At 39.8% G+C, this 22,890-nt stretch overlaps 1 protein-coding gene and 1 long non-coding RNA gene across 3 annotated transcripts in view; one reads left to right on the forward strand and one right to left on the reverse strand.

Moving 5' to 3' along the window:
- Nucleotides 1-18,704, forward strand: part of LOC148049309 (uncharacterized) — a 53,034-nt gene extending 34,330 nt beyond the window's left edge. Inside the window, exons 3-4 of the long non-coding RNA XR_015695569.1 lie at nt 18,241-18,291; nt 18,579-18,704. This is a non-coding gene — a long non-coding RNA (uncharacterized LOC148049309). The remainder of the gene's footprint in view (nt 1-18,240; nt 18,292-18,578) is intronic.
- The window catches only part of SPAG16 (sperm associated antigen 16), a 111,369-nt gene that overhangs the window by 34,040 nt on the left and 54,439 nt on the right, over nt 1-22,890 (reverse strand). For both annotated transcript variants that reach the window (XM_087706286.1, XM_087706292.1), the window contains exons 12-14: nt 18,542-18,727; nt 13,195-13,321; nt 7,014-7,079 (exon numbers count right to left, since the gene is read on the reverse strand). In XM_087706286.1, coding sequence (XP_087562412.1) covers nt 7,014-7,079; nt 13,195-13,321; nt 18,542-18,727 — 379 coding nt within the window. The remainder of the gene's footprint in view (nt 1-7,013; nt 7,080-13,194; nt 13,322-18,541; nt 18,728-22,890) is intronic.

Raw genomic sequence — 22,890 nt, forward strand, 5'->3', positions numbered from 1 at the left:
CTGACCTACATGTACAAGAACACATAACAGTTTCTCAGGAGCCACATCCATCATTTAACTTTAGCATCAATTAGATAAGGGGTGTCATGTGACATATCTGGACTTCCCCCCAATTTGCTTAACTGGGTGTGGGTGTGGCCAGCATGTGTCACATCTGGCTCACCAGCTGGGACTTTTATAGCCCTGAATTAGATGATAGAGTATTTAATTAAAAAATAAACGAAGGGAAGTAGAATAACTTCTATATCGTGAGGATACACTAATTCATTCTCACATACCAGTATGCTCAATCAAGGAGGGCCCTGGGAATCTTATTTATTGCATAGAGCAAACCATTTCGGAAAATAAGAAATTATGATTTTTCTCCCACCTTGGCCATGAAAGCTGGAAGAGTGGCTTTGTCATTCTCTCTGAGCCCATCCTACCTAACAGGGTTGTTGTGAAAAAATAAGAGGAGGAAGGTGCGCTGGATATGTTTACTGTTTCGAGTTACTTGTAAACATATTAGGTAATGGTTTTAGGTAATGGTTCCCCTCGCACATATGTGCTAGTCGTTCCTGACTCTGGGGGGCGGTGCTCATCTCCATTACAAAGCTGAAAAGCCAGCACTGTCCGAAGACGTATCCATGATCATGTGGTCGGCATGACTAAAATCCGAAGGCGCACGGAATGCTGTTCCCTTCCCACCAAAGGTGGCCCCTATTTTTCTACTTACACGCTTTCAAGCTGCTAGGTTGGCAGAAGCCGGGACAAGTAACGGGAGCTCACTCTGTTACACTCTGTTGCCCTAGAAAGAGTGTGGAGAAGAGCAACTAAGATGATAAGGGATCTAAAGCAGAGCTCCCCAAACTTTTTGGCTTTGCAGACTGGTGGTGGTGGTGGGGGGAGGGAATGGTTCTGCATGAGTGGCAGGCAAGTGCCCATGTGCACAGCTTCGTGTGAGTGGCGCGCACATGCTTGCCCACTCCTCATGTGAGTGGGGATGTTCCTGTGCACACATGTGCTCGCCCACCACTTCTCCGGTGATGACCCCTGGTCTAGAGGCTACATGATAACTGTTTTCCAGCACCTGAGCAGCAGTCACAGAGATGAGAGGGTTGATTTATTCTCCAAAGGACCTGAAGGCAGGGCAAGAAGTCAAACTGTCGGTGGAAGGTCATTAAATAGTGATCCTACTTGGAACAAAGGAGAAATTTCTTGACCGCGTGACTAATTAACCAATGGCGTAGCCTGCTTCCTAGAATTGCGGATGTTCCATTTCTACGGGTTTTCAACAAAATATTGGACAACCATTTGTCTAGGATGGCACAGGGACTCTTGCCTCGGGCAGGGAGTTGGACTGGAAGACCTCCAACACTCCTTCCACCCCTCTGATTCTTTCATAGTTACAAGACTTGGTTACATCACTGTATTTTGGTATGGGTTAAAACAAAAGCATCGACCTGTCACTTTTCTGTGGCAGGAGCTTCATATGCAAAGGTTCAAGAATTGGATTAAAATTTAACTCTTAGAAGAGAAATTTAAAGGACTCTGACTGCTTTATGTCTCTACCCATCTGCAGCCTAACAGAGATCCCTGACCTTTTGCTAATGTCTGGCTGATGACAGGGCAAACCAAAAAAAGAAAGATTTTATATAAACATTTCTGCAAGTCTGAAGTTCAGACATTCCTGCATTCTGAATCCTGCACTTTACAGAATTAAAAAATGAGTTTAATTTACCCCAGAGCGCTTCTTGTTTATTTGCTATGTTTGGTAAGATGTAATTGCCAGTACAGGATTAAAGTCTCTGGCTCATTGTGACATTTATTGTAAATTATGGATGCCACTCAGCTGCTCAACTTGTTTTTTGATAAGTGACCATAGCAACATTTTTATTAGGGGAGAATTTGGATCGACTGTTGGAATAGTTAACCTGGAATTTACAGTGATATTTGATTAGATATTGTTAGATATTCTATTAATTATCTTTTACTTATTAGTATTTCTTTAGGTTTATTATTACTTTGTAATTGTTACAAAGGTTAATGATATTTCTTCCTCCTGGTTTAAAATCTTACTCATTTTCCAATCCAGCTTCCTTTTATATATATAAATAAGTATTCATATATATTCTGGTTTTAGAGGTATATATTTTTAATTGGGAAGAACTACAAAACCTTACCGTGTTTTTTGGCCTTAGCCTCTGCAACTTACATACTCTATACTAATTTTGAAATATAGTCTAGTCCTTCTTTCATTCACAAACAGATTTCACCAGCTGGAATCATGATTATGGTGACGCTGTGTAATCAAAACACTGTCTCTTTTTAAGTAAGTTTCATATTCATGGTGCATGTAAAAAACGGAGGGGTTTTAGTTGTGCAGGCAACTTTACACTCTTGGTAAAAAAAACTTGTCCAAAGATTGGATTGAACAATTATCTAAAATTTGCAGTGCAATTTCCCTTGTTTCTCCTCTGCTTTGTCACTCCCTGTCAAAGGTCCTAAAGCAGTTCAGCTGCAATGAACAGAACAGTAATAGGATTCTTAGACTGATTCCTCCACTTCTTAGATATTTTAAAATTTATTAAATCTATATATGGATTAATATATTTCCTTTCCTACTGAAAATCACTAGAACTGACACTCATTATATAGAGATTTGATGATGCAATTGGGGGCCCGGTTTCTGGGACTAAAAACAGGAAATCTGAGATCCACAAGCAGCCCACATAGTTATTCTGTATTGTGTTGTACTGTATTGTGCATTGCTCATCCTTGACAACCATCTTCTTGTCATATTAAGGCAATTTAATTCACCCTAAAGAGTGGGAAGTGGCCTGATTTTCCAAAAACCGTCTACCTCTAAGGCCTTGTCTCTGTAAAGGGCCTGTAGAAGAGCTATCTTTCTTAAATGAAAGACTTACCAGATAATTTCGGCCCAACTCCACTGGTTTTTTAACATGCAATTATAATTAAATTGTGATATCCTTATAATTTTCTGCATGAGAATACTTTCTCTGCAAAAGATTAAGATGGCCCCCAGCTTCTCTTCCGGTTTCACAGAAGTTGAATTAAATTTAAGGTGGACCAGAACTCCGAAATAAGACTTGTATAACTAACTGCAATTTTGGAACTGGACATTGGACTAGATGCACATTACAGGACTGCCTGCGATCGAGGCTAAATTGTCCAGTGCGTCCTGAATGTCTTCCAGGCTCTGCAACTTTGTTGAACATTCTACAAAACCCGGCACTGTGTGCTAAAACCACTTAGCCTGAAGCTTCATCCAGAGCAGATGCCTTCTCTGAAACCCTTTCCCCTGCGCTGTGGAAGGAGTGCGGTTCCCTAGCAGTTTGGATGGGGCAGACAGTGTGTTGACAGTGTGTTAGCCTAAAATGTGATGAATGTCAAGCACCAACAAATGACACAACGCTTGCCAAAGTGCTTTCTAGACCGAATGATTCTGACATACTCGGTGGGCGATCCTAAAAGCAGCCAGCTGAAAGGACTTCAGCCGGCTTTGCAAAATCTCCTTCCACATTACTGGCTTGAAGCAGCCCATAGGCACCCAAGTTACTTTGTTGAGATGAATCGGGTGGATTCGTCACAGGTTGAAGAAATCAGGTCATCTCTGAATCTCTATTTATCTGATCATTTTGCAGGGATCAAATAGGTGGATTGCAGACCACCTGGAAATCCTAGACCAAACAAATTTGAATATCCCCAAAATATCCTGGAAGAAGGCAACGCAAACCATTTCTGCGTCAAGGAATTCAAAGGTGACTAGGAGCAGACAAATTAAAATGATTCTTTATATTGCTTTTTCCTATTGACACCATAGGAAGTGACATAAAAATACTCTTACTTTCCAATACTAAGCTATGGATATTCCTGTAGGAGAATATATTAAGCACTCCAGTTTTCAGAATGAAAAAGCAGTTTGAATAATTTGATAGTTACATGTACAGTATGCACACCTACAGTTCAGCTGCCTGAGTTCCACAGATCCACAATTAATTTCTGGAGGTGTAATTATAGCTTCTAAAATTGTAGCCCTTGTTCTGTTTAATCAGCCTTCTACTGACAGTTTTTAACTTTTCTAATTGAGTTACTAAGGATGTCAATCAGTAATTCCATCATAGCGTTTTATGCCAGATGTAACATTCTTTATCAAAATAAAGGTTAGTCTATACAATTATCAATATACAAATGTTTGTTTGTATTGTGTTTAATTGTGTTTAATTAAAGGACACTGCAGGAGAATACAGGGCTAGACTGTTAGAATAGAATAGATCTGGAAGGGACCTTGGAGGTCTTCTAGTCCAGCCCCCTGCTCAAGCAGGAAAACTTATACCATTTCAGGTAAGTGACTGTCTAGTCTCTTCTTTAAAGCCTCCAGTAATAGAACACCCACGATTTCTGAAGGCAACTTCTGTCCCACTGGTTAATTGTCCTCACTGTTAGGAAGTTTCTCCCCCTTCCAGATGGCTTCTCTCTTTGACTAGTTTCCATCTATTTTTCTTGTCCTGCCCTCTGGTATTCTTTGTAGAATAATTTGAGCCCCTCTGCTTTGTGGCAGCCCCTCAAATACTGGAATACTGCTATCATGTCACCCCTAACCCTTCTTTTCTTTAGACTAGCCAAACCCAAATCCTGCAGCCGTTCTTCCAATGTTTTAGTCTGCAGGCCTTTGATCATCTTAGTTGCTCTTCTCTGAACTTTTTCCAAAGTTCTCAACATCCTTTTTTGTAGTATGGTGACCAAAAACAGTTTCAGTAACTCACATATCCTGATGTCAGCATAAAACATCCTTTCTAGAAAGGGGAGGCAGGTAATGCAGCAGTGGAGATAAGACATGCTGTCAGTATAACCCTCTTGTTAAAATACATAGGAATGATCTGTTTTCTTATTCCATCTTTGAAGGGTTTTTTAATATATATTTAAGGAGTTGTGGAGGAAGATACAATCTGAAATTCGACAGAGTTTAACAAAAATATTGCCCTGATAATCATCCAGGAATCTAAATGCAATTCCATAAAAGTAGTAGGGGTAAGACAATTCAGCAGCAAATTGCAACCATTGTAATTGGTTAAAATTGAACATATGATAAACAGAAGTCCTCTAAAGGACTCTAAAGTATTTTATTATATATATATAATATTCTATAAATCTTGGTGTGTGTATGTGTGGAGTGCTGGTTTTGTTTCAGTAAGTGGAATGATTGGTCGGGTGGTTGTATCATGATTGGTAGATTGGTGCTGATTGGTGCTGGCTGTGTGTCCGTTGTTGTTTCGTTTGTCTTATGTATGTTGCAGGGCAGATTTTGCATGGTATTTCATAGACTCCTTGGTTTTCTAGCTGGATTTTGTCTTTGGGGTTTCTTAAGATGTTGGCTATTTTTTGGTCAGTGTTGAAGGCTGTCTTGATATTGTGTTTGTGGAGAATTTTGCTGATTTTATCTGTGGTGTCTTTGATGTAAGGGAGGAGGGTGATGCTTTTGTCCTGTTCTGTGTCTCGGTTTTTTGGGGGAGTCTCCCTTTGGATTAGGTTGGTAATTGTGTTTCTTTGGAATCCATTGGACATTAATACATTTATGAGAGTGTGTAATTCAGTTTTCAGGTGGTCTTTGTCGGCTAGGTGTTTGGTACTGAAGATGAGGGTCTTGGCTACGGAGTTGATCTGTGCAGGGTGGTGATGGGATTGTGCGTTTAAGTAGTGGTTGGTGTGTGTTTTTGTCTAGTACATGGTATGTCCTAGGGAGCCATTGGGTTTTTTGTAGATTAGGACTTTCAGAAAGGGAAGTTGGTTGTTAGCTTCCATTTCCATAGTAAATTCTATTTTGGGGTGTAGGCTTTTGAGATGTGTGAGGTTTTTTGTCCAGTTTTTCTTCCCATGTGGCCAAATTACAAAAGTGTCATCTACATATCATTTACATGGAACATTTTGAAACCAACACCTTAGATAAATCTGAATACAACCCAAACTCTGGCTTAGATATATAGATGACACTTAGTACACTGAGCTAGTACCTTAGCCACACAGGATGTTACGAAACAGCTAACTAATCTGCATACATCAACTCCATCAACTAATCAAGATGTAACAACACAGCCAAACAACCTGCTTACAGCAACAAAGCCAGCACTCCACACACACACACCAATATTTATAGAAAGACAGCAGCTCTGATCAGGCTTTGCTCGCACAAGCACGAAGCTGAAGGCACCAGCCTGAAGATGGTGAGTGGAACCTCATCGAAATGTAGCCAAGATACTCTCAATCTTACATAGGAAAAGACCCAGATATGTCAAGACCTGCATACCTGTACCTGTGAAAATCTCTGAAAACAAATATATGTATAAATAGTATAAAGATTTTTTCCCTTTCAATTGGGAGAATAGTGTCTTCTGGAATTATTGTTGAAAAATAATGATTTCAGGAAACTAAAAACTCAAGTAGATTATATAACCAGCTGCAAAATTAATTGATATACAGATGTTATATGTATGTATGTATGTATGACTGAATGTTTGCATGTATATAAAGTAAACGTAAAGGTTTCCTATGTTCAGTCATGTCCGACTCTAGGGGGCCGTGCTCATCTTTGTTTCTTAGCTGAGAGAATGATCCCAAAACAGAATGGACCCAAGGCTTCTCCGTGATCATGTGGCCAGCATGACCAGACACTGAGCAATAGCAATAGCAATAGCAGTAGACTTATATACCGCTTCATAGGCCTTTCAGGCCTCTCTAAGCGGTTTACAGAGAGTCAGCATATTGCCCCCAACAATCTGGGTCCTCATTTTACCCACCTCGGAAGGATGGAAGGCTGAGTCAACCCTGAGCCGGTGGGATTTGAACCGCTGACCTGCTGATCTAGCAGTAGCCTGCAGTGCTGCTTTTTAACCACTGCGCCACCTTGGCTCTATCAAGAGGTGTACTATCCCACCAAAATGGTACCTATATGTGGTATATATATATACATACATATATCCTATTTAAACTATAACTATTTACTATGTTTAGCTTACCTTCATGTTGAACGTAGCATGGTTACAGGAATGCAAGTGACCATAGAATGTTTGAGCACAAAGTCCCTGTGGGGGGGGAGGGGGAGGAAGAAAGATAATAAAAATCAGAAGATAAAAATCAAAATTGAACAAGCTGCAAAACATCATATGAAGCCTGCTGTAAGGACCTAACTCCCCCCCACTTCAGAAAAGTGTAGACTCTTGAAAACCTGGTATTTCAAAAGGAATCTTTTATTGAAAAGGAGTGAAAGCAAATCAACTTTCAAAGCAGGCTCTGGGACCCTCAGGCTGTGCAATCCATGATAAAGGGACTTAGGAACCCCTCCCAATGTGGATTCCCACCAAATTGCAGGTGAGAAGATGTTTTTGTACCGGCCTCTCTGAGAAACAGATAAGCAGGGGTTTTCAAGGACCATCTTCCGGAGTTTTAAACCATGTGGCTACGCCCCCCTCTTTGCATCCTCCAAGAGGTGAGGATTTTCACAGAGGAGCCAGGCAACGGTAATAAATCGGGAAAAAGGTTATATAAACATGCAAGGCAAGACATAGAAAGGGGAAAGAACAAAGTGCATCAAATCCAACTCCCCTGCCCCTCTTTGTCCACCTGTTAGTTTAGTGTAAAGTTGATGAATTCCCCTTCTACTCCCTCATCTAAATCATTTGTGAAGATGTTGAAAAGTACTGGGCCTAAAACAGAACATTGGGGTACCCCACTACTTGTTCCTCTCCACGTAGAAGTAGTTCCATTAAGGACTACACATGGAGTGTGGTTTGTCAGCTAATTACAAATCCATCTGGTGATGCTGCTGTCTATCCCACTTTTTTTTTAGCTTCCCAAGAAGTAGGTTGTGGTCTACTTTGTCAGATGGTTTACTGAAATCCAAGTATATTATGTCCACTGCATTTCTCTAGTCCACTAATTTAGTCACTTTGTCAAATAATGAAATAAGACTTGTTTGGTATGATCTGTTTTTGACACGTGGGTTTTGTTTATAACTGCTTGCTTCTAGGTGTTTGCAGCTCTGTGACTTGATTATCTTTTCCAGGATCTTCCCAGTTATTGATGTCAGACTGACTGGTGTGCAGTTTTCTGAATCTGTTTTTTTTTTTTTTGAAAATGAGAGCCACATCAGCTCTTTTCTAGTCCTCTGGTAGTTCCCCAGTACTCTGGGATCTATGAAAGATCTGGTTCAATGGTTCCAAGATCACGTCTGGCCGCTCCATCAGAACTTGGTCGGGTCCTGGTGATTTGAACTCATCTAGAGTTGACAGCTGTTATCTTACCATTTTCTTATTTATTTCAATTTACATTCCTAGTCTGTCTTCTGTGTTTAGGTATATTAGGTAAATAACTTGCCACATTAATTAATTTTGGTAGATAAGTAAGTAATTTGCATGACATAAGGAATCTGAATGATTGGTTGAATTAGTTACCTTTCTCTGGGTTCCTTTGGCTGGAATCTTATTAGATTGGTTTTGGAAATGTCTATGGGACACCAGGCCCACATCCTGGTTAAACATATTATGCAAACATAATCTTACAATAATACTCTTCTCCTAGTTGCTTTGTGTTTCTTTTGGCACACAGTTTCACACTAACTTAAAATTTGTTGTGAAAATGTCTTATGCATCCATCTCTTATGCAGACATAATGTCTTATGTCACACTTATACATGAGAAGGAAACGGTTCTATATGCAGTATTATAGTTTCCAAATAGTTTGTTCCTATAACATGTCACATTGATCTCACTTTCCTGATTGACCAATTTTCTGCACAGAACTCAGTTATAACTTCTAAGCCTTGAAAGAATCCTTCAGGACCGAAAGCCCAACAGCACTGAAACATCAAGGCGCTTTGGGAAAAAAAAACATATTGAGATTTTTTTCCCTCCTAGTTTTTAAGTTAAAGGCTCTCATCTTCCACAAAGTGTTTTTTTGGGGGGGGGGGTATCATTGACATTCAGCTCCCAGCTCTAACAACAACAGAAAGATTGATTTATAAACCCTATTATTATTGTGTTCTCTCCCTCTGGTGCTTCCAGAGACTTTGTGCAGACGAAAACTAAAGAGTAAATACGGACAGGAAAAAGCACTTTGGCTAGTATGGAGAAAATTGATTACAAATTCCTTTTTCAACTAGGAAGAACATTTCTGCACAATTCAAATAGCCTCAGGGGTTTCTCTAGACAGCTCCATCTGGAAGTCTGAATAGATGGGAAGATAAAGGCAGTATACCAGATATCATAATATAATATAAAGGCTGAAGATAGGTTTCCATTTCAACAGCTTTGGCCAAATAGAATGCTCCTCCCCGCTTTTCTTTAAAACTGTTCTGTATTAAATACATTACCTTCTATGCTTATGTTCTCAAAAGTGGGGAACTATTAATTCGGCATCCTATGCAATGGGATGGAGAACTTAGAGCAGGAATACTTTAGAAAATGAGATAGTTTAGTGGACCTATAAAGTCAGATACATTGTGTAAGGTTAGGATCCATCAGCAGGGATTTCTGTGTTTAGTTTCATAAATTACGTAGAGAAAACTCTACATTTGAACAGCTAATAATTTATTTAGTAATAGCGATAGCACTTAGACATATACCACTTCACAGTGCTTTACTCCCCTCTAAGCATAATGATTTATTATTGTCATTTACATTTCTTTGCAAATGCGGAAGCATGAATACATATTTTTGTTTCAACAGTGGAAATTATTTACAATTGCTCCAGTTTTATTTTCAGTTCAATATTGAGAATTAAGGGCTAATAAACAAAAAGATTCAGCTAGAATCCAGTTATTCAGAGCTTCAGAGATACTTCAACTCCGAGCCTTGAATAGTTAACATATTTTGAGAAAGAATCTTTTGGGTACGGCTTGCTAAATTTTATATAGGCAAGTGTTTTGTACTACACTACATAATAATATCATATAAACATAATTAAGCAGACAGGCAATATTAAGAAAGCTATTAAGCATATTCTATTTGTTTCAAAACCCTGGAATGTACCAAGAGTGGAAAGTATTATATTTTAATAATCAATAATAACCACAGGAGATTCTTTATTCCAAATAACTTTATTTCTCTCACTACCTCAGCTATCCCTTAACCATTGATACAAATCCATGACTTACTGAGTCTGGACTCCAGGGGAAATACATCATAGCTATAGATTGCAAAACTGCTCCTCTGCTAAGCTATCAACTGATGGAGCAAAACCAAGTACCAAACCAAGAACCTTGGCAAGAGCAATTGACCAAAGAACCTGTCCAGTCAAATTTCCCCACGCTTACAAATAGGCCGTCCAGAGACCATCTGGGGGACATAGGTGAACTCTTGTCACAGTTGTGTTTTTGTCTACCTGAAGAAGCTTTTTGGATGAGAAGCAAAATATCTTCAAAGAAAAACAAGAAAGTCCAGTTGACTCTTGAAAAAGGACATTTGGGACAACCATTTGGGGCAGCCTTTGAAGAGCATTCGGAGACTTCAGCTTGTCCAGAAGGCAGCCTCTCGAGCGATTGTGGGTGCACCTCGGTTCACCCACGTTACACCTATCCTCCGCGAGCTGCACTGGCTGCCTATTGGTCTCCAGACGCGCTTCAAGGTGCTAGTCGTTACTTATAAAGCCCTACATGGTATCGGACCTGGGTACTTGAGAGACGCCTCCTGCCAATTACCTCCCAAAGACCTATTAGATCCCACAGACTAGGCCTCCTCCGAATCCCATCCGCTGGCTAATGTCAACTGTCGACTACTCGGAGGAGAGCCATCTCTGTGGCTGCTCCGGCCCTCTGGAACGACCTCCCCGTGGAGATTCGGACCCTCACCACCCTTCAGGCTTTCCGTAAAGCCGTTAAGACCTGGCTGTTCCGGCAGGCCTGGGGCTGATGAGTTCCCAGCCCCACTCAAATTGTTGTGACTGTTGTGAGTTTTTTAAATCTGTTCTTTGTAATTTATTTCTCATCTTGTTTGTTCTTGTATTGTTCCCTTCCCCTTGGTTTGTTAGCCGCCCTGAGTCCCTCTGGGAATAGGGCGGCATACAAGTTTAATAAACCAAACCAAACCAAACCATGACTTGGATCACCGAGAGTCTCCATAGGCATCTAACTTTTCTTGTAATTTAAATACAGCATTATGTGCATCAAAATACAGTATTGTGTGCATAACTATAGAATGATACAGAGCAGGTCTTGGCTGGAGGAAGTTTTCTGTCTCATCTTTTTCAGGTATTTTAGAAATAATGAACTCTCTTTGAATGTGATTGTCAAGTCCCTTGCTAACCAGAACATTAGGTGATACTTGGTTAAATTATATGCTAAAATCAGGATATATATATTGTCTATAGCAGTGATGGCAAACTTTTTCGGCACTGAGTGCCATAAAGGCCGCGCGGAAACATCGGGGCTGCACTCTGGAAAAGCTGAACTTCTGGCTTCTAGTGCACATGTGTACCTGGCAATCAGCTGGTCGGCGCACATGCGCACACTGGGTTTTGGCACTGCTGTGCATGCAAAGGAGAGCTGATCATCATGTGTGCATGCATGCCAGAAACCCGGAAGACAAACAGGCCAGGCCACACGTGCCAGATGACATGGCTTCGCAGGCCACTTTGAGCACATATGCCATAGGTTCGCCCTCAGGCCATCATATAACTTCCCATAATCTTTGAAGGAAATCATCCAATTATACAACACAATTTGGTACAGTTCCTAAATTGTTTAGAAATTTTACTTTATAGACGACGACTACTACTACTACTACTACTACTACCACCACCACTACTACTACTACTACAGATAGGATCAGGTAACTCATGGGCAACAAAGGCCCTTGTGACCACTTAATAATTAGGCCCTGGATTTTGCAATTCCCACATTATCTTCAGGTGAAATCCACAAATAACGTACTGTAGTCATATATCAGCCCAACAAGGTAGATGAAACTAAGAAATCAAGGTCAGGATTGTTTTCATTGTCATAGTTACACCAACAGAATTTTGCAAGTTTGAATATGCTTCCCCTTCTCTCATTTTATCTTCAATTGAACTAGGAAGAGGCTTCTATGAGACATTTACTCAAACTGATTTCCTGGACTGGACTCAAGTCCCTTTAATTAACTATTGCTTGCTAGTGACTCTTCATCTTTTCCTTCAAGACTTTCTCATATTCTGATGACAATACGACAATCATCCAGGCATGAGAGTTATTAGGATTCACTTAGGCTTGGTTATTCCAGTTCTAGTAGAATAATAGCTGGTGCACCAGCTGAAACTGATCGCAGATGTTCCTTCCAAACTGTTCTTTTAGTAATAGACTGAAATCAAAGGGGGAGCCCAGCTAACCACCTGTGCATGGAATCATCATTTTATTCAAATTCAGTTTCACTTTATTGTCCTTCATAATTTCCTTCAAGGAACTGCCAACTACCTTCACAGCCCCTCTTGAAGGTGGACAAAAGGAAATACTCTCATTTAATTCCAAATTTCTTGACAACTGCCCCAAGAGCTTCATAAGATATTAAACAATAAGGGAGAAAGAACTGAGCCCTTTTAGACTGTGCCATGCAACTGAACAGAAAGCTCTCAAAATTACTCTCTGGTGGTGCTCCTACAGGTAGTAATGGAACAACCTAAACCCACCTAAATCATCAAACTGCTGCTGTAAAATTGCCCCATGACCAATAATGTCAAAGTTCTTGGAAAGTTCCAGCAGAATCACAATGTAGAACTCACCTTATCTCATAGTAAAGGTCAACCATCAGGGCTACCAAGATTTCTTTAATACTATATTCAGACATAAAGCCAGACTGAAATAGATTTAGATAATTAGCTTTTTCCAAACTGGATGCCACCATTTTAATACCTTGCCAAAACTTTAAAGTCTAACAGAAATGAGCATTTCAAGATGACTACAAAAATGTATGATCTAGCCTACCATAAATTACAACATTTATACATAAAGATATATATATATATATATACTTGGAAATGTTTGGAAATAATACATCCTATAAAATTACGGTTCATGTAACACTCAGTAGACCCCAAATACATCTCTGTAATCACATAATTTCTCCCCAGAATCTAGTTTGTAATTGAAACAGATTTAATTCTAGCCCATTAAGCAACCACTGAACATGTCCAGTTTACATGAATTAGTAATACATCCCAAAGCCTACTTACCGTTCTGGCATCCCACAGAGATAAAGTCTTGTCTGCAGAGCTGGTGAGGATAATATTGGAGTAAGGAAAGAACTCGATGCTGTTTACTGAATCCTTGTGGCCACGCAGGGTGTACCTGCACCGTTCACTGTAAAGAAATACAATTAACTATCTTGAGCAATTGTGAAATCAATTAACAAAACCAAAGGACAATGTGAGTTAGCATAAACAGAGCTCAAATGGACAATAAATGTTCCCCAATATATGTATCCCCTTTTTCAGAAATTCAATTATTTATTGAATGTTAGAAACGTTGCAGTTAAGGTTCTTGAAAGAAATTACATATTCAAAATGTAGTAGCTAATACATACGTAGAAGATAAACGTAATATAAACTATGCTCTTAAAAGGAACAAAGGTAAAATAAGAAAATTAAAAGAAAATCAGCATGGCAAGGAAACAAACCATGAGAAAGGTGCATAAGCAGACAAAAATGAAAAAAAAGACAAAGAAAATACAGGAAAAAAACCAATGAAGGTACTAAACTATTCAAATTTCAAAGTTCTGCTGCTGTTCTACACTTTTAAATTAGGAATCATATTGTTTGATTTGGTCTCTTCTTGAGCAGAGAGTGAGCATTCAAAGGCTGAGTTTAATTAATTTTGTTACACAAACATCCTTCTGGGAGTGCATAATTTTAATTCAAGATATCTAACTAATAAGGAAATGCTAGTACATTAAGGTTCCTTCCACATTACACCTCCAACAAAGGAGGATGGCAGTCAACCATTTCTAAACATTATTGCAGGGATTCAATACTCCCCAGATATTGTTTTTGAATTTTTTTTTATTTTTTTATTTTCAAAACAAACACAACACATAAAATCTTCCTTCCTTACATACTGTAGAAAGTGTATCAGTTGGTTACAAAAGGTTTTCATGAATCTCTTCCACAGTCATCAAGCATAATTCATATTAACTCAAGTATTTTAACTCAAATATTTATACATGTTACCCTTATGCCTCCATTTATATTTGACTATAATTATTTAAACATCCTTCATCATAAAATATACCAAAATTTATTACATAACTACATACTGGCATTTCATTTAATATTTTTAAAATCCTCCAATAGCACTGAATCCTTATGTCCTATTCTAGCTAAACATCCATAATATTTAATAAGACTTTTCTAATCCTCCTTTCCAAATCGCTGTTGGCAATTTTCATCTAGTTTCCTTATATTACTCTATCTATCTATATCTACATCTATATGTTGTCATCATTATCCCTCCTTTATTTGACTATATCCTGTATCATAACATTTCCCCCTAATAATCAAAACTTAACTGTATCTACCTTAATTCTTTTTTATTAACTTTTGTATATAATCCAAAAGGATTTCTAATCTTCCTTTCATGGGTACCATTCAATATTCATATCCAATTATTATTTATCATAACATTGTATACATTATCATTATCAATTATTTATTTAATTATATCTATTATTACTAAGTTTCACTGTTTAACTAGTTTTAAGTTATATTCTTCCATCTATCAACCTGTATCTTTCCAATAACAAAACAATCTCATATCTTCTGCCATTTGTGGTATCAATCCTCTAGTAATCTTCTTGATCAGCTTTGTATGGACTTCTCTTAGCAACTTCTTGCTTATAAGATCTCTCATATAATCTTGATGCCCTCTTTCTCTTTCCTTATTCAGTTTGTCTTTGATTGTCAGCAGTGTTATCAAAACTTTTGCTAGTGGAATTTCTTTCTTTAAGTCCATAGGTTCTTTAATTTTATCTTCTTCTATATCTTGGCCCTTGAAGTAGATTTCCTCTCCATTTAATTCCTCTTTCTGTATTCCATTCTTTCCATTTGCAGGAACAAACCAATTACCATAAATCATGGTCAGAAGCATACATTGCATTGCTACCTAAAGAGGAGACTGATTTAACACAAACCAAGAGCTATTTCTTCATTAAATTCAGATTATAAGTTATTTGCATCTATATTGGCAGAGAGACTTAAAAAATACTTAAATAGTTTTATTCACTGTGATCAAAATGTTTTTTTTTTTTACCAAAGAGACAAATTAAAGACAATATGAGAATGATTTTGGATACTTTGGAGTATTATGAGGCCCATCCCGAAAAACAAATGGCTTTGATGTTTCTTGACGCACTGAAGGCTTTTGATAATGTGAATTGGCAATTTATGTTCTTACAATTGGAACAGATGAATTTTGGTAAGAAATTTATTCAAACTATACAAATGGTATATCATAAACAAACAGCAAAGATAATGGTAAATGGAGAACTGACAGACTCTATGGAAATAAAGAGAGGTACGAGACAAGGCTGCCCACAATCACCATTGCTTTTTGTCTTAACATTAGAAGTTTTAAAAAGAAAGATTAGAGAAGAAGAAGAAATAAAAGGAATGAAAATTAAAAAAGAAGAATACCAGCTACAAGCGTTAGCAGATGATTTGGTTTTTATTCTTGAGGGTACCCATTAGAGGCGGCATCCAAATTGTTAGAAAGAATAGAGAATGGAAAAGTAGCAGGCTTGAAAATAAATAAAGATAAAACAAAGATTTTGACAAAGAACATACCATTAAGACAAAAGGAAGAGTTGGAGGAAGTTTTGCAGATTCAAGTCACAAACAAGGTTAAATACTTGGGGATATACCTATCAGCTAGATGCAACAATCTTAAGGAGGACAATTATATTAGACTGAAGCAGCAAATTGCGACTGACTTGATGAAATGGGAAAACCTACAACCATCAATGATAGGAAGAATCTCTACAATTAAAATGAACATCTTACCCAGAATCTTATACCTGTTCCAGACAATCCCAATCAGATTGGGCAAGGACTTTTTTGAAGATCTAAACAAAATAGTTTTGAAGTTTATCTGGCAGGGGAAAAAAGCAAGAATAAAACTCAAATTGCTACACGATGCTAGAACAGAGATGGCAAACCCTTTTTGGCTTGCGTGCCATAAGTGGGGGAAGCACAGAGGGGGTTGTGTGCGGGCGTGCCGCACCCATAATGCAATGTGTGACCCCCCCAGTGTGCATGCATGCACTACAGGTGCTCCCCCCATTTTTGCATGCTGTTTTCACCCTCCCCAGGCTCCAGAGGCTTTATAGGAGCCTGGGGAGGGTGAAAACAGCCTCCCCCCCCCACCGGAAGCCCTCGGAGGCTTCAGGGACCTTCAGTCAAAATGACCCTCTGAGCAAACCGGAATTCACTTCCAGTTTGCTCGGCAGGCCATTTTGAGTGCTCCGAAGGATTCAAGGACCTTCAGGAGGCTTCCCTTTGCATAAGAAGTTTTACAGGTGGAATCTACTCCCAACGAGAATTGCAAGAATGTTCCAGAATAAGTCGGAAAAGTGTTGGAAATGTCATCAGACACCGGGCTCATATTACCACATGTGGTGGACATGCACTGAAGTCAAAAGATACTGGACTAAAATTCACATGTGGTTGGAGAAAATGATACATAAACACATAGACTTTAAACCAGAGATTTTTTTTATTGGGAATCATACCAGAAACTTACAATAAAGGCTTGAAATATCTGATTGTAAACCTTTTAACATCAGCTAGAATTGTATTTGCAAAAAACTGGAAAAATGAGACAATATCAAAACAGGAGGAAGTGATTGGACAGATAAGGAATTTGTCTTTGGTGCATTTGCTCTCAGTGTACATAAGGATAATAAAAATACATTAATCAAGAATAAAAAGATACAACACTTAGTGATAGTCAAGGTTACTAATAAATCATAGTGGGGAACAATAAAAACAATATAAATTGAAAGATACAAGCAACATGGTTAGAGTTGTAAATGGGGAGAGACAGATACTATGAAGGAAGAGAAGAAGAATAGTAATACATTCTTGGTGAATTATTGACAGTGTTGTGGGAATTAGTTGTTAAGCAGAGTGATGGCATTTGGGGAAAAACTGTCCTTGTGTTTAGTTGTTCTGGTGTGCAGTGCCCTATAGCGTCGTTTTGAGGGTTAAGGTTACCAAATGAGTGCCATTATTTACATATTGGTAGTTCAAGCAACAACAACAAAACATGGAAAATTATGGTATTTTAAAAATATTACTAAACCGAAAAAAAAGATGTAAAAGGACATGAGATACCGTACTTACAAAAGGCTCTATTTCTCAAATATATCATAGTAGTAAAAGCAATTTACACCTACAGCCGTGATGGTGAACCTATGACACGTGGGCCACAGGTGACATGCAGAGCCCTCTCTGTGGGCACACGAGCTGTTGCCCCATCTCAGCTCCACCCTCCTGTTGGCCAACTGGTTTTTGGGTCTCTGACATGCATGTGCACATGCGGGAGACATGCTTGCATGTGTGAGGGTGGGGGGCCTCACAGGCATGCATGGGGGCCAGGGGGAGTGTGGGGGGGTCATTGCATTATGGGTGTGTGCAATTTTGGCATGTAACAACCAAAAGGTTAGCCACCACTTCACTGGAGAAAATCGGGAGGTATGAAGAGACCCTCTACCAGGGATGTCAAACTCGAGGTCCACGGGCCGAATGCGTCACATGCTAGTCGTGCCCATCCCCAGTTTAGCAAAGGGGGAAAAGTTGCAATGCATCACACAATGACAATGTGAAGCTGCAAGTTTGACACAATATTGTTTTGCATAGAATACTGAGTTCATTAAATGGGCAGTAATCTTTCATGACTTTGCAAAGTAATGGTTTTTATAAAGCAATATGATACAATAAATTGTTGTTTTTTCTTGTGCTGATGGGTGATGCACAGCAAATTGAGTTCTAATTCCTTTTGCAATCAAGTAGTTCTGACTTCTCTCAAAATGATCTGTGCCTGATATGTGATGGGAGAATCAAGGCAGGACAGGGTGTTGGGTAAAGAGTCTGAACTCCCATCCATTCTTGCTCTATTCTGCATTTACTTAAGAACCCAGCAATTATTTCTTAAGGTAACCTAAATGTGCCTGTTTCATTTAAGGATAGAACAGCTGCATTCAATTATTACTTTTTCTGCCCTTTCAGTCAGGTTTCGACTCCTGGCAACTGCCTGGACTGGGACCTGCGATTTTCTTGGTAAGTAAGATTTTTCACAAGTGATTTTCCACTGCTTAAAAATGACTGCTCTAAGATCAGCCAACTGAATTTATGCCTAAGGCAGGACTAGAAGTCCTGGTTTTCTGCTTTCTAACCTAAGGCCTTAACTATTACACTAAAACAGTTCTCTAAATTACTGTTTATTTTGTCTAAAAACACCACCCTTTTCTCTCTGTTTAAATTTACCCATGTAGAAAAATAAATGAACATACTATAAATAATCATGTACCTGTTCAGGTCCCAGACTTTGCTTGTTTCATCCATAGAGGCGGATGCGACAAAATCACCACCTGAATGCCAAGAACAATCCAACACTGCATAGCTGTGACCTTCTAGCTTCAGAATGCTCTCACTCTTGGTGAAGTCCCATATACGAACTGTTTTGTCTCCACTGGAAGTAACAAGTTTGCATCCTCTGTCATTGAAAAATGTAAATCTGATTTAGAATGTTAGGAAAGATTTTAAACAGCTGTTCAATTAAAATCCCCAGGTCAATATGATGAAAACTTCCATTTTTCATACTACCAGTATTATTATTACTGTTTATATATTATTTTCAAATGCTCAAAGAAATGTAATACTTTATATTTCTACTTTATAGGAATATACTGTTGATTGGAAGCTGTGGGAAAGGTTGTCTAATCATGTTTAAGTGCTACATTAAAGACACAGCAGAGTAAGGTGCAAACCAAACAGGATGGAAGAGGAATTCAGCTTTCTGATCCCAGTAATAAACAGAGGACTGGGCTCCATTTTTTAAAGATAGGCTTTCAAGAAGGAAACTATTATTTCTACTTAAAGTGTGTAATAGTTTAAACCAAACACGCACACACACACACACACATCTTTCAATGCTTAGAAATTATTTCCATTACAGGATTAAATTCTTATTTTTTTTTAATTTTTTTCTCTCTTTAAGTTCTTAGATTTAGAGCTACACGTAGCTCTGCGTCCTGCTTTTTTTAAATCTATGTTGTCTGATGTAGCACCTTGGTCCTGGGGAAATGTTTCGTTTCCCTGTGTACTATACTGTATATTGTTGAAATGACAATAAAACTTGACTTGACTTGACTCAACATCAGCACTTCCCTGAAAACTATGTGTTTAACAAATTGGAAAAATAAAGAAAAAATGCAAATCTAGTTGAATAGACCTACATATCCATCTGCATATATTACTACTGTTACATAAGATAATTCATATAGGAGTTTAATAGAACTCTGATTTAAAAGAAGTTTAATCAAATGTCTGATTAAAAAAGAATGCATTTATTTTCAAAATTTATATGCCACCTGATTCCAGGTAGTTTATAATATAGATAAATGCCAATAAAAATAAAAAGTAATAAAAATAATAAAATCCATTCATATAACAAATAAATAAGTAAATATTAAAAACAACAAATGAATCCATTGCTTTTGAATGTAATTAAACACTTTAATGACAGAAATAAATAAATAAATAAATACATACATACATACATACATACATTTCCATGCTCTCTGAAAGAGGACTGTCTTAATCATCATCTGAAACATTGCTAAATAGTGCATACCTAAATGTTGGTCCTTTGAACTATGGTGCTGGACTCCTGCGAGTCCCTTAAGACTGCAAGGTGATCAAACTGGTCAGTGCTAGAGGAGATCAACCCTGACTGCTCTTCAGAAGGCCAGATCCTGCAGATGAAACTCAAAGACTTTGGCCACCTGATGAGAAGGAAGAAGGACTCCCTGGAGAAGAGCCTCATGCTGGGAAAGACTGAGGGCAAAAGAAGAAGAAGGAGACGGCAGAGAATGAGGTGTTTGGATGGAGTCACTGAAGCAGCAGGCGTGAGCTTAAGTGGACTCCAGAGGATGGGAGAGGAGAGGAAGGCCTGGACAAACATTGTCCATGGGGTCGCGATGGGTCGGACACAACTTCGCGACGAACAATAACAAATGTTGCGGGGGGGGGGAGGAGAAATTGTTCAGCTATTTAGGTCTCAGTCGCCCTGCTTTCTTTTATGATGAATTGCCAGAGTTTCCTCTTCCTATGAGGTTGTGTAAGTTAGGCGTTGAGAAAATAATTCTGACCCCTTTAATTGACTTCCCACAAAACAGGGGCTATAAACTAGTTCAGGTATCAGCAACCCGTGGCTACGGAGCTGCTCTTTGGGCCCTCTGCTATGGCTTCCTGTTGGGTGATCCCACCACTGGATGGCCCCACCCCTCACTCTCCCCTCCCAGTCACTCCTCGCCTGACTTGAGAAGGTAAGGGTGACAGCAGGGGATGGAGAAGCATCTGGGGCTGATTCTCCAGCACCTCACTCTTCTGGCCCTTGTTGGTGCTGGGCGTGCCTCGGTCACTTGGGGAGATACGCAACCTCCTCTCCGCCCTGGGACACTGGCCCAACCCGACCAATGCCAGCCTCACTAACATTAGGGCTGGTGGGGTGGGAATAGGATCTGGGAGGAGGAGACAAAGGAAGGGGGAGGAGCCTGCAGCACCCAGCCGCAGCTTTAAAACTTACAGAAGGGACTTTCGCTGTCCGGAGCTTGCTTTCCAATGAAAGCTGGCGGTGGCACAGCTCCGTTGGAGGAGTAAAGAAGCTCAGGGTGGTGGGAAAGGGGGGATGAATCTCACACGCCCACCCTGGGGGGTCAGGCATGGAGAAAGCCAGACCACACTTGCCAAAATGCTCACCCATCAGCCAGTCTCCTCCTCTCTCTGTGTCCCCCCCCCTCTCTCTTTCTGTCTCTCTGTCCCTCTCTCTCTCTATTTCTTCTCTCTCTCTTGGAAAGCCGAGGCTGGGCCAACCCAGCAACCCGTCCTTGGGGCTCTTTGCTACTCCTTTTCTTTCTTCTTGGCAACTTTTTGGAAATCTGGGCTAGCTGAGGAACAAGCCTGAGTCATGGCAGAGGCTTCCCTTCGGGCAACCCTCCTCTCCCTCCTTCTCCTCTCAGGAGCCCCTGTCCAACTATGGTGGGGCCAGGAGGGTGAGCACGAGCAGGAGACTCTTCCACAAGAGAGCAGCCACCCAACCCCCACATGCCTTTGCTGCACTTTGGCCGAACATGGTCAAATTAATTAACGGCCTTTTTAATTATGTTGTCAATCAAGATCAAGAAAGGTACTCTATAAAGCCTTAGTAAGGCCACACCTAGTGTACTGCATCCAGTTTTGGTCACCACACTATAAAAGAGATGTGGAGACTCTAGAAAAAGTGCAGAGAAGAGCAATAAAGGTTATTAGGGGACTGGAGGCAAAAACACATGAAGAACAGTTACAGGAACTGGGCCTGGCTAGTCTAGTGAAGAGAAGGACCAGGGGACATATGATAACAGTGTTCCAATATCTGAGGGGCTGCCACAGAGAGGAGGGGGGGGGTCAATATATTTTCCAAGCCACCTGAAGACCAGACAAGGAATAATGGATGGAAACTGAACAAGGAGAGATTAAGCCAAGGTGGCGCAGTGGTTAAATGCAGTACTGCAGGCTACTGCTAGATCAGCAGTTCGGCGGTTCTAATCTCACCGGCTCAGGGGTGACTCAGCCTTCCATCCTTCCGAGGTGGGTAAAATGAGGACCCAGATTGTTGGGGGCAATATGCTGACTCTCTGTAAACCGCTTAGAGAGGCCTGAAAGGCCTATGAAGCGGTATATAAGTCTACTGCTATTATTGCTATTAAACCTAGAAATAAGGAGGAACTTATCAACCATTGAACTTATCCATTGGTTGGTAAGTGAGAACAATCAACCAATGGAACAGCTTGCCTTTGGAAGTTGTGGGGGCTTCATCACTTGAGACATAGAGGGAGGGTCCAATATCTCATTGCCTGGAAACATTATCCCCCTTTGCAGTCCGAATGGGTAGATGCTAAACATGTCTGGACACCTAAACTCCTCCAGACTTTCCATAGAAAATCTCCCGACAGACCCTGATGGGATCACTGTTTTTGTCATGATGTATTGTATGTTTTAATTGTATACATTCTCTCTGTCCGGCTAATGCCTCTGTTAGGGGGGTGGGTGCGAATGTCAGCCAGCCTGTTGCTTGTTGCCATGGAATAAGGGGGAGGGAATTGGGGGAAGCTTACATTGCAGCTTTGCAACTGCTGTTATCTCCAAGTCTGTTGGCTCTGGTGTGCGGTTGCCTAGCTACAAGGGGGTTCGGCTGTATACTTTGTTTGAAGGTGCTGTCTTCCCACTTTTTTGCCTCAGAGCTTGCTTGGAACTGTCTCCTTTCAGTTTGTTCCTAGAAAAAGTACTTTTCTCTAAATCTATGGAGCCAAGGATTTTTTTTCTTTCCTAGGAAATGAACAGACGCAGCCCTGACCTTAGGGGAATTTATCAAATTTGCAGACAACACCAAGCTAGGGGAAGTAGCCAACATTTTAGAAGATCCTGAAGGATCTTGACAAATTTGAACAGTACGCCCTATCTAGCAAAATGAAATTCAGTGGACAGAAAAATAAGGCTTTACGCTTAGGTAACAAAAACCAAATGCACAGATATAGAACAGGTGGTACCTGACTCAACAGCAGTAACTGAGAGGGATCTAAGAGTCCCAGTGGAGAACCACGTAAGTATGAGAACCAG

Source organism: Thamnophis sirtalis, unplaced genomic scaffold (genome assembly GCF_051295495.1).
Source record: "Thamnophis sirtalis isolate CommonGarterSnake01/CBP01778 unplaced genomic scaffold, rThaSir2_p1.2 scaffold_1, whole genome shotgun sequence".
NCBI lineage: Eukaryota > Metazoa > Chordata > Lepidosauria > Squamata > Natricidae > Thamnophis > Thamnophis sirtalis.